Here is a 13272-nt window from a genome sequence, read left to right on the forward strand (position 1 = left end):
TCCACACAAGCTTTGATGTGTGCCAGATTGTAAATTAAACAAGCTGGCTCCAGTGCGCTATGCTTCACATCTATCTCTTTGAGCTTCAGTAAATTATTTCTAATAAATGATAACAACACCTGGCTGTTAAGTAGCATTTTGCATCTGAAGATCTCAAAGTTCTCTGCAGAGCTGAGTAAATATCATTATCCCCTTTTAGCGATGGGGAAATAGAGACTATGCAACTTGCAGAATCTGTGTTCATGAGTCAGAGGCATAGCTGTAACTATGTACCCAAATCATACCCAAATCTTCTGACTCTTAGGGCATGGCTACACTTGCAGTTGTAGAGCGCTGGGAGTTAAAGCAGCCTTCGAAGACCACAACAGGGAAAACGCTGCCGAGTGTTTACACTCTCAGCTGGAAGCACACTGGTGTGGCCACATTAGCAGCTCTTGCAATGCCACAAACAGCAGTGCATTGTGATAGCTATCCCAGCATGCAACTGGCTGCAACGTGCTTTTCAAATGCAGGGGGGTGGGGTGTGACAGGGAGTGTGTTGTGTGTATGTGGAGGGAGAGTGAGTGGGTTTTGGGGGGCTGAGAGCATGTCAGCGTGCTGTCTCGTAAGTTCAGACAGCAGCAGACCTCCCTCTCCCCCTGCCTGCCTCTCTCTCTCTCACTCAAAGCAAGCAGCATTCCTCAGTATTGGTTCCTTTGTCCCGGAGCAGATAAGCAGCCAGCTGTCAGAAACAGAGCTTTGAAAGGGCATATCCGCATTCCTACAGCGAGTTCAAAACAATGACAAGAGTGGCCACTTGACTTAAGGGGATTATGGGACATTTCCGGAGGTCAATCAGTAATGCAACACCTCATTCACACTGGCGCCGCAGTGCTCCAGCGGGGGCACAGCAAACGTTATTCCACTCGCCGAGGTGGAGTACCAGCAGCGTTATAGCCACGGAGTCAGAGCTCTCTACGTGCCAGTGTGGATGGGTAGTGAGCTAGTGCGTAGGGGGGTCTTTTATTATGCTGTAAGTCGCAAGTGTAGCCAAGCCTTTAGTCTTGTGATTAATTCACCTACAAGACCATCTTCCCCTAAAGACATGACATTAGGTACACTGCATTCAACCTACTAAAAGAAAGCAAGAGAGTGGAGATAACGGTGCTATTTCCTTTGCAATCTTATTTTTTCAGTAACCTGTTAGGCAAGTCACTGGGAATGGGAGTTTGATCTCTAATTCCCAAAGCACAGCATGGAAGACATATAAAATTATGTTGTAATAAGATGCAGAATTACCTGAAGAGAATGCCCAGCAGGACTCAAACTAAATCTAAACGTCTCGTTAAATGAAGGCTCTCGGTCATGCCTGCACACTCTGGTTTTCTTCTTAATTACTCTCTTCTGGGTAGAGATATTGACAACATACAGCTTCACATACAGATCTATGGAAGAAAGATTCAACCCATGATACAGGCGCTCTTAAGGTGTCATTGTCACTAAAGATTTCAATGGATGAGAAGTACGGAGACAAAATACACCTCTGTATACCATGGAGCCATATCCTGCTGTCATTTACACCGGAGTGAAACTAGAGTCACTCCACTGAAGCCAAGGAAGTTACTCTGGATTTGCACTGGTGTCACTGACAGCAAAACCAGTCTTGATGTCTTTATGGCTCTGTCAAAATATTACTGCTGGTAGGAAATTTTCATCTGAAATATTTTTCCAATGAAAAGTACCTTTTTTTGACAAAACAGAAATTTTCACCAGAAATGTCTATTTTTTTGTGAAAACACAAAACTGACAAATGTTCATTTTTAATGCAACAATAAATTGAAACATTTTGAATTCGACATAAATGCAAAAAACATTTCAAGAAAAATTTCAAAAAACACATTTTCATCAAAAATGTTCACAGGAACAAAAAAAACATACGTCATTTTGCTTAGCAAACAAAATGTTTTTTCTATGGCAATAATATCATTAAATGTGTGAGTCAATGTCCTGCTTGTTGCTCATTACTGTATCATAATGCTGTTTCTGACTGGTACCTGGTAAGTGATCTGGAGATTTAAACTTGTAGGTGATATTTCTGCACTGAAGGATTTCAACTATTAGCTGTTCTCCATCAGTCTTCATTTCCTTCTTCAATGCAATCTTGATTTCACCTATCACCTGGGTTTTACCTGGAAAGCAGAAAAACAAAACCCACTATAGTGTAGGGAAATGGAGGGGGGCTCTAAGTACTGTATTTAGGAAGGAGATTGTGTTATACTTTTCTCATTTGTTACGAGAGGTGCTGTATAAAAACAATGACTAGATAAAAGCAAATAGGGTAGACATATGCAGTCAACAGTAGCACATACAGTCATAGACATCAGAACTTATTTAATTCAAGAAGCAAATAAGGGAATATTTTCTAAAGTGAGTTAGGAGCCTAATCCCATTTTCAAAAGCGACAGTCATTTTGGGCCAGATTTTCAAACGTGTTGAAGTAACTAATACTGCAGATAGGCGCCTAATGGGCCTTCCAAAAGCACATAGGTACCTAACTCACATGGGAGTTATGCTTCTAGGAGTTTTAAAGATTCTGTTGGGTGCCTATCTGCATTTTAGGCATCTAAATACTTTTGAAAATCGGGACCGATCTGTCTAAGTATCACTGAAAGTAAATGGGTTTAAGTTCCTAAGCCACTGAGATGCTATTGAAAGTTTTAGGTCAGGACTCTGAAATTACTCCATTCAAAAAGAATAAGGGATATTATTCAATGTACAATAAAGATTTATAAAAATCAAATTCATCCAATAAACATGTACGTTCAATTATTTTGAACGGTCATGAATTCCCTAATAGCTCTCTAGACAGGACTACTCTATGTCAAACCATTACATTTGTATGTGGAGCTATGCAATTATATTCCCTTTAGACGATATACGATATTTTCCCCAGCCATTATGTGCATGTACAGTGCAGGGGAGGGGACAGAAGAAAAGAGCCTTCCTCCACCCTTGTGCAGCCTGCACATGGACTAGACAGAGTGGCAGGCCCACAGCCCAGGCATTGCTCTTGGCTAGATGCCCAGAGTGGAGGGTGATATGCTGCATTGCTTAAATGGGCAGAGATGTATGAGCACTCCCCGGTGCTCCTGGCAGAACATGTCCTGGCTCTGCAATAACCCCAAAGAGGGGCTGTGCCTAGATTACCTCTACCTGCCACTTTGCTGGTGTAACGTAATGTTTCACCTTCTTCTTCACTTGGGGCCTGATCCAAAGCCCAGTGAAGTCTGTGAGCGTCTTTGGTGTCTAACTCTTTGGTGCCAGCAGTCTGGAGTTTAATGCATTACCAGGAAATCCTTGCAGATGGTGCCAAGGAGTTATCATAAAAAGTGATCTTGATGAATGGAAACAATTAAACATATGCCTTTCAAATTGCTACAAAATCTTGCTTTTCTTAAAGCATCAAAACTCCCAAAGTGACTTTTGGATGCTACTTCCATGTCCCATGAATATATTACAGCACTTGAATAGTTCCCATTACACAGCACCAGCTGCTGGAGCACAGATTTCCATAAGAAAATCCTCACACACTATATTGTTTTCCCTATTTAAATAAATTTGTATTGAGGTCATGGAAAGCAGGCAGCTCATTACAGAATGACCACAAACTGGCACCTGGTAGCATCAGACGATGAAATCCTCACTCAGTTGAAGTCTTCCCATTGACTTTAGTGGAGTCAGGATTTCACCCCTAGAGGGACAGAAGGGGCTCTTATGTGGGCAGGTGAAATTACTGTCAAGCCTGGCAATCAGAAAACCTTCCCTTGAGGGTCTGCTCCTGCTCTTAATCCATTCATGAGAGTTTTGCTTTGACTTACATTCCATCAATCAGAGCACCCATTTTTTTTTGCCAGACCCCCTAACACAATGTATAGAGCTTGACTCTCTTCTCATGCAAAATAGGTCTAACCCTCTCAGTGTAATTACACCAATGTAAAGCACATGTGTGTGAAAGGGCAATGACGCCCATGGTGTTAGGATCTGTGACTGTGGCAGAAATGGTTTACCAATAGCCAAGACTGGTGAAGAGGATGGTCAGATACGTTATTACCATTACCCATAAATCCGTTCCATCTGATGTGCCTCAGTGAGATTGTTAAGATGGCAATGGTATTATCCTGCAAAGTGCTGAGCAACCAATAGAAACTGACAGTATTCAGTACATTGCAGGCTTGGACCCCGAGTACTGAAAGACTCAGAAATAGAGATGGGGGTAGAGCTGTGTTTTGCTCTGTAGACAGACTAGCAAAGGTGTTTATGAAGGCAGCACACATTTCAAAGCTACAGTGGCAAATCTACCACTTGCTGTTGCTAGTGCTTTGGTCAGTGTTGTTTTTGCATTGAATCCCATAATAATTAACTACGTGAAGCCAGTATAAACAGTTGTAGCAGAAACGTGTGATTAGTTTCAGGCAATCTTCACTTAACCACCAGCCTTTCCTAGAACAGCTGCCAAGCTTTTTATTTTGTTGTCTCTTCCATCCCCACCCCTTTTACATTCATTTGCAACATTTGTTGAGGCAACATCTTTCCTGGCGGAGTCTGCTTCCTTTTTTATTTTTTCTCCCCTTCACTTACATGTCTTTTCAAAATAACACAAAATCAGCCAGCATAGAGAAATGTTACATGGGGTTCAGTGGACTAGAGAGAGAAAGATATGCTTACAATATCTTACAGTGTGCCTGACAATGTCAGTCCCATTTTATGATGCAGCACTTCAGTGCCTCAATATCTAGCATTTTACTGTAGATCAGTGTGTATCTCCACAGATACTTTTCTGCTATAACAGCTACACAGGGGAAACATATTTCCTTGGGGAGGATACTTGAAACCTGATAGCACTCCTGTATCTCCTAACTCATTTTCACTTCTCCCACTGTGTGAGATTGAAGATGTTTAACCTGACTCTTTGAGCCCTTGCACCAGCCTCATGAAACAGGGGACTGAATCACATTGTTGATTTAAAGAACCAAAACTGTTTTAAAGACTCAGAATTTACCTCACTTCCTTCCAACTCTTTGGCTTCCTCTTTCCATTCTCTCCTTTCACTTACCCTGGCATAATCACTCTGAATGGGATATAAGACGTATCCCATATCCGCATTGGTTTGGGGTTTTGGTTCGCAGAATACAAACACATTTAAAGAAGGGCTATACTGACGGGGTAGTCACTATATAACTGTCTAGAACTGTTCAGGAGGGTTCATGGTTGGTGAAGACTGAGCATTTCTTTAAAAATGGGCTTGGCTTTACCTATTTTGAGATAGTTTAATATTTATTCTCCTGCATCTTTGTGGCTGATCTTGGAGTTCAAGGTGCTCAATACCTTATAGGATTGGACCTTCATTGCACAGTTGATGATACATTGATGGTTTATCCAGAAAAAATCCAAACCTTGTGCACTCATCCTCTCCTGAAATAAGACAGTTTTTGTACATTATTAAAATCTTACCTCGTTGTCAAAAACATATTTACTCAAGTGCAGGGTAACGGGCATGTCTAGCTGAATTAAAACCACCTTAGAACTGTGTTAGCAAGAACTATGTAATTAGAGTCTTTAAAAAATATAGCTATGATTAAGTATTTAATGAGTTTCTGCAAGACAGGATAATTATTGCTTATTATTAGGCCATCAGATTTATTAAGCATCCGTTAGCAATTAAGAACTAATTGATTCAATAATTTGCTGAAAACTATTTTGTTAAATGGTAACCTTAAGAAGTTGAGGGGTGTTATAAACTTAATTTACTCTAGTGCCAGTGATATAAACCCTTATTCATATATAACTGAGCCTCCATATTGCTAGGACATTGGATGACTAGAGAATTTATTTATTTATTCATTTATCTGCAGTTATTGTACCAATTTACTGCATTTATAAATCATGGGGCTTTGTTTCAGCTCTGCAAAGTTGGAAGTATTTGTAATGTCATTTTGCAGTGTTGTTTAAGTTAATTATTAGTACCAGAACCTCCAGCTACCCTCTTTTGAAAGTTATGTCTATTCATAAGGCATGGATTTCACCCTTTATCTTAATTTATTTTTAATCAGATACCCAATATCAGCCAGAGCTTGTCCTAGGAAGGAATGAACAGTGATGTTACCCTTTGGTTGAAGCACCATTTGAGTAGTGAAACCATTGACTATGGGATCAGTGACAAAGTCTTTGGAGCAAAACTGGATGAATAGTTTATTCACTGAAAATGCTGTTTCAGTCGACCTGAAAATATTTGGAGGAGATGGTGGGGTGATGCTGCTGGCCCCACCCTCTGACCTATATTCCAGTACTTCGGGCACTCCTCTGGGATGTGGGAGACCTAGGTTTGAATTCCCAATCTGGAACAGACCTGAAATGGACTTTTTCAATTCACAGAAAATGCTAACATTTTTTAGTTAGTTTTGACCAAAATAATTTTTTTTTTATTTTTTTGTAACTACCACTGAACCAAACAGTCAGTTATTAGCTCAGCTCTGGTCATTCTTCTTCTTCTTCCAGCCCAGTTCAGCAAAACTGTTGAGAATGCACAGAATTTGTAGTCTCGTTAGGGCAGAGCCCATTTTTTTGTTCTGTGTTTGTACAGCACAGAGCACAATGGTCCATGACTGGGGCTCCTAGGTGCTGCTACAATGCAAATAAAATAAATAAATAAAAAAAACAAAACAGACAGAAGACTCCTGCTGGAAAAGAAGCAAAATGACAACCCCTCCCCAGTGTTTCTCAGTGTTCCTATATTAGCTTGTAAGACAGACACTACTTCCAGTGTACACAGGAAATACACAGCTCACAGGGGCTATGTTCCTCAACATGAGAGAGGTAGAACCACAGACTATCTCCCTTCTGCCCACCTCCCAAATGGACCGGCCTCTCGAATTGGTGCTTTCTGCCACATTATACTTTATTCTTTATAGCCCAAATCCTCTCCCTAACATCCAAACCAAGTAACTCATCTGGGTGCTGGAAAATTAGGCAAAATGAATGAGGGGCCCTTGCCAGGCACATGGTGGCAACAGAATTTCTCTCTGACTGTAGTGCTCCCTACTCCACTGTATGTGTTGGTGGGGAGGAGCCATGTAGCAGTGGATTATTTAAACCACACCCCCCGTTTCTCCCACTGAGCATGTACAGGGAGATGGCACCTGCACTGCACAAAGAATATATATACCCCTTGAATCCTGCCAACAAATTGCATTGTTCCAATACAATGAAGCCTTCCAAACTCTCAGAGGAATGGGCAGGATTTATCTCCTTAATGAACATTCCGAATGCTAAACCCAAGACCAGATTATCCTACATGGAAGTGTATATATAAGGGAAGAGACAGCTGGCTAAATAACGAGGAAAACCTTACAGATTTTACTTTAGATGGTGTGCAAGGCTTCTGGTATACATGTTCTGTTTTGGAAGAATATTCTGCATTAAGTTTAAGTTAATTCCTTATCTTCTAATTGGTCCTAAAAACTATTTTTAAGTATGCTCTGAAGACTTGCTATTTTTGACTGTAAATGTTACATCGCTCATCCTAAAATAATAAATGACACTTCATACAATTTCCATAATCTTGCAATGTACAGCATAAGATGAAGAGATGTGTGGTAATCATCAGAGTGTCATTACAGGCATAAGAACTGAAATAAAGACTTCCTTTGTTGGAATCTAATTCCATTTCTTTAGTTCTTTATGTTTTAATACCCAAAGGGATTGAATTAATGAGCTGTGGGAACCGCACAATATTCATTGATGGAATATTGCCATTTCTTTTCTGATATTTCCTTTACTTTTGTCACACGGATACCTAGTCATGTGGACATGGAACAGTTATAATGATTTCTAGCATGGTATAATGAGACAGGATGTATTCTGCAATTAAGCATTGTGCGTGCAGTTAGGCATTTGTATCACTTAACCTAGCATGCTCTTTGGTTCAGCTAAATTAGAAGGAGAAAAATCCAACCGTCTCCCTCCACAGTACTTAGAAAAAAAGCTAGAATTGGTAGCATTATGGTATTACAGCATTAACATTGCAAAAGGGTATTAAAGTCTGGGTGCATGAATGAGTACCTCAAACTCCTGAAGTCTGTCCCCAGATCCCAGCCCCAAATTGACTTTGTGACCTTGGAAAAGCCAGTTTAGCTCTCTACCTCACCTCTAATATAGGGATAATACTTACCTACCTAACCATGAATCCTACCCTTTTGGATTCATTACATAGCACCAGATACACAGCAAAGAAAGGTGCTTCTCTCCCCCTTCTGTATTCCATGTGAGGAACAGCAGAATTACAGCCTTTGTGCCCTCTTGGGAATGCATGATAACCCAAAGAGGGTGGAGAGAGGAGCTAGTGCCATGCCTGTGTCCTCCTCCACCATGCACTGACCAGTGGAGCTAGCTGGCCACACATGGGGCTCTAAGCTTCTCTCCACCGAAGGATGCAGTAGCAGTTGTGTAGCCTCTGCTGAATGCCTTCTGTGTCTCTGGAGCACTGTGGTTTCATCCCACCTTCTTGCCCCAAAAGACAGGGGTATCACAATGGTCCATCATGGTAAATCAGTCTGAAAATAAATAGTGCTGTAAATGCTAACTATTATTTAAATTCCAGCTGACTGATATTACCTCATCCATCATGGTATTAACTAGCATTTTGAAAATCATACGAGTCTATAATTCCAATCATATGAGAAAAACCCTGCAGCCCTTACTCAGGCAAAACTACCAGTCAGTCAATGGGGAGTGTTCCCTGCATACAAACAGCAGAAGTTAGCTCAACAATTTACACGTTTTATTAAAAAAAATCATTCCAGTTATTTGCAATGGTCTCAGTTCATGTCAAAGCATTTCATCCTGTCATGGTGACATGAGCCAGCGGCAGAGCTATTCTGAAGTAATGATGGATGAACATTATAAGGAACGTCTCAAACCCTTCATATGCCAGAGGTTTTCTATTCTATTCTCACTGCTTTGAGATCTTCCCCTTCCCCTCTGTTCTTTGGGTCCTATCTATCTCCCAAATGAGTCACATCTTTCTCCTTTAGCCTAGTAAGTACATTCCCTGAAAACTCCTACAATCAGTTTAGCTGCTGCCTTCAAATCTTGCATGATCCCTAAGGTCAGAGGTAGAATCAGAAAAATGCAGGCTGGAAGGGACCTCGAGAGGTCATCTAGTCCAACCCCCTGCACTGAAGCAGGGCCAAGTAAGTCTATATCATCCCAGACAGCTGTTTAACCTGTTCTTAAAAACCTACAAAAATGGGGACTCCAGAGTCTCCCTCGGAAGCTTATTTCAGTGTTTAACTGTCTTTAGAATGAGATAGTTTTCCCTCATACCTAACCGAAATCTCCCTTGCTACAAATAAACCCCATTACTTCTTGTCATACCTTCAGTGGACATGTAAATAATCGATCACTGTCCTCTTTATACAGTCCTTAACTTCAACATCCAACGACTGGATCACGTTATACCTTTCTCTAATATACTGAAGAGCCCATTATATATTTGTTCCACATGTAGGTACTTATACACCATAACTAAATAACACCTTGCTCTTCTCTCTGTTAAGCTAACTAGATTGAACTCATTGAGTCTGTCACTGTAAGGCATGTTTTCTGGTCCTTTTTCCATGGCTCTTCTCTAAATTTGCTCCAATTTATCAACATTCTTCTTGAATTACGGACACCAGAATTGGATACAGTATTCCAGTAGCAGCACCAGTGCCAAATACAGACATAATGTAACCTTTCTGCTCCTACTTGAGAGCCCCCTGTTGATGCATCTGAGGATTGCATTAGCCCTTTTGGCCACAGCATCACACTGGGAGTTCATGTTCAACTGATTATCCACCATGACAGACAGCTCCTTTTCAAAAAGAAAAGGAGTACTTGTGGCACCTTAGAGACTAACCAATTTATTTGAGCATAAGCTTTCGTGAGCTACAGCTCACTTCATCGAAAGCTTAACCAATTTATTTGAGCATAATCTCTAAGGTGCCACAAGTACTCCTTTTCTTTTTGCGAATACAGACTAACATGGCTGCTACTCTGAAACAGCTCCTTTTCAGAGTCACTGCTTCCCAAGATAGAATCCCCCATCGTGTACATATGGCCTACATTCTTTTTTCCTAGATGTATACATTTACATCCAGCTATATTCAAATGCTTTTTGTTTTTTTGTGCTCAGTTTACCAAGCAATCCTTGCTTTGTCAGTGACATGTCCTCTTATTTACCACTCCCCCAATTTTTGTGCAAACATTATCAGTGATAATTTTATGTTTTCCTCCAGATCGTAGATAAAAATGTTAAATTAGGGCTAAAACAATCCCTACAGGACCCTACTAGAGACATGCCTTCTCAATGAGGATTCCCCATTTACAATTACATTTTGAGATGGTAACAATAGTGATTACAATCTTTCCTTTGCATTGGGATAATTTGCAGGGTTTTAGATCTCTCTAGCTATATGTGCATGCACCTACTCTCAAATATGAGCTAAACTCAGAATGACAACATTTCTGCCAGTACTCTGCAGGCCAACTTCACTGCCCCACAGTCGAATCAAAGCAAATTCATCCAATACTTCATTCCTGACATCTGTACTCAGACGACTCCAGCCCCTTTGGAACTCTACCACCATACTTTGACTTGCAACTTTGCTCAGCTGGACTCAATAGTGTGAAATTTGTTGCCTTTTTTACATTCATCACAATACATCCTTTGCCACTTTTAAGCAATACTTTAAAACATTCTGCTTTAAACTTTTATAGGAGATCAAAACTCCTGCTCTCTCATATGCAGATGCTTTGGCTCCTCCCCCACCCCAGCCATGTAATATCTTGTTTTCATAGTTTATAGTTGAGGGTCTTCATAAAAAAAGCTTCCTGATATTGCATCTTCATTAATAGTTATTATTTATTTGTACTTTGGTAGTGCCTAGGAGCCCTGTCATGGACCAGAATCCCATGGTGCTAGGTGCTGTACAACACAGAACAAAATTACAGTACCAAAAAGTTCACAATATAAGTGTACGAAAAGAGACATCAGGGAGCACAAGGACGTAGTGATATAATACTGGTCAGCACGGTAGGCAGTGGTCTTCGTATTCCTTTATTATATTTATCAGTAGGGCCCTACCAAATTGACGGTCCATTTTGGTAAACTTCATGGTCATAGGATTTTTAAAAATCTTAAGTGTCACGGTTTCAGATATTTCAATCTGAACTTTCACAGTGTTCTAACCATGCGGATCCTGACCCAAAAGGAGGCCCTAGGGGATGGGGGGAGGTCGCAAGGCTATTGCAAGTGTTGGCAATACCATGAACCCCCCCCCCCCACACACACACACTTCTGTGCTACAGTGCCTCCAGAGCTGGGCTCCCAGCCAGCAGCCATGGAGCTTCCTACAGCCGGGGGAGGTTCCCAGAGGTGGGTCTGACCTGCCCCAGGAGTGGTCCATGCAGGGGAAGAGGAAGTCCCATCCCTCCCCAGCCCAATCAGGACTAGCAGCGGCCAGCCCTGCCCCTCCCCAGCTCCAGGCCCAGAGCTTAACAGGGCCTTGGACTGCCTGGGGTATGTGTGTGTGTGACCACGGCATCCCCCTGACCATGGCATACTGGGCAATCATCCACAAGGCCGGCCATTCCTCCTCCCGCCCCCCTCAAGGTGAGTACTCCTCCCCTACCATGCCACCCTCACTTCTGCATTGCTGCTGCTGGCGGCAATACCTTCAGAACTGGTGCCCAGCCAGCAGCCGCCACTCTCCAGTCACCCAGCTCTGAATGCACTGCAACCCCCCTACAATAGCCAGGTTTCACAGGGAGACCAGACTTCACAGTTCTTGACACGTTTTTCATGGCTGTGAATTTGGTAGGGCCCTATTTATCAGGAGTCATGGAGCTGTGTCCAAAGTGCTGGGGAAGGTAGTTTAGAAATATAATTATTAGCTTTAGTATTACCATAAATCATACTCTGTAGAGCTACTGGGAAACAACAATTTATCCATGAAATATACTTTATGTTCTTATTCTGCAGCAATTTAAAAACACCTTCCCCAAAGCAATCAACATAAGTCCATCCTTGTACTAATAGCCATGCCATTAGAAACACCCAAGGGATGCTCTTTCTTCCCCAGAGCTCTGAGCTGAAGAATTTGCAGCAGGATTACCACAGGAATATTAATGCTAGCAGCAGAAAATTCCTGCATGAGATAGTAAACTTTCTGAAAACAAAAAATCATGTAAACAATATGAACTTGCAAAATGTTCCATCTCTGACATTAGACAACTGTCATCTTGTCCAGCATGGAGAATCTCCAGAGCTAAAAGCCAGAGTCTCTCTATAGCTTGAACTAAAGGACCTGTGGTCAGAGTTACAAAGGGCTTGAGGCACCTAGAAATGAAAATTGGTGCCTGCTGGGGTTTACAAAAGATCCTAAGCAGGTTAGGAATCTGAAAGTGAAGAGACAGGTCAGAGCAAGAGCAGGAACACTGAGGTGGATGACTCAGAGACCAGATTTGCTTAGACCACATCTTGTGATAAAATAATTGCTGCTTTTAAAGTGTATTCTGTTTGGAAATGTATTTGTAAATCTTAATATAGTCTTACTTCTATTGAAGAGACAAGTGAAACTTTCATTAACTTAAACCAGGGAGCACCATCAGGTGCTAAGTCTAAAGCAGAATGATTAAAAACCTTAAACAGGTTCACACCATGATTTTTTAAAGTCATTCTCCTTCAACTTCAGATATAAGAAGGCATGTTTATTTGATTTTTGCCATCATAGAATGGTAGAGATTAGCTTTGATGTTGGCTAAATCAGTGTCGCAATTTCTGCATGGAGCGCAAATAGGTTTCTGTGCCAGACATGGTCCCAATGAAAAAGTAAAATATTCTGACCCTGTAGATTGCATGCATGTGTTAAACCAATTAAAATAAAGGGTAGTAAGGGAATAAAGCCAGAAGAACTCATTTGATGCGAAATTGGCAACTGTATAGATTTTGTAGGAATCAGTGCATGCATTTGATAAGTAGGAAAGTTAAAGAGACTATTAAAACAGAAAGGGGCAGCCCCATATTTGTGACAACAGTATAAAACAGTGCAGAGCACACAATGCTGGCTGCATTGGTACCCCAGCATGTAGGGCCCCCAAGTGGCATTTCTGGCCAAGAGCCAGCCAGAGTAGCCCTTAAGTGGTCACCACTGATTGTGGCTGGGATATCTGGGAAATGCAAGTCCTGGATGACCT

At 41.4% G+C, this 13272-nt stretch overlaps 1 protein-coding gene across 5 annotated transcripts in view; it reads right to left on the reverse strand.

The window, feature by feature from the left end:
- PCLO (piccolo presynaptic cytomatrix protein) overlaps positions 1-13272 on the reverse strand; it is a 522276-nt gene that overhangs the window by 8117 nt on the left and 500887 nt on the right. For all 5 annotated transcript variants that reach the window (XM_074942561.1, XM_074942563.1, XM_074942562.1 and 2 more), the window contains 2 exons: positions 2034-2168; positions 1279-1424 (listed from right to left, as the gene is read on the reverse strand). In XM_074942561.1, coding sequence (XP_074798662.1) covers positions 1279-1424; positions 2034-2168 — 281 coding nt within the window. The remainder of the gene's footprint in view (positions 1-1278; positions 1425-2033; positions 2169-13272) is intronic.

This window comes from Natator depressus, chromosome 1, assembly GCF_965152275.1.
Source record: "Natator depressus isolate rNatDep1 chromosome 1, rNatDep2.hap1, whole genome shotgun sequence".
NCBI lineage: Eukaryota > Metazoa > Chordata > Testudines > Cheloniidae > Natator > Natator depressus.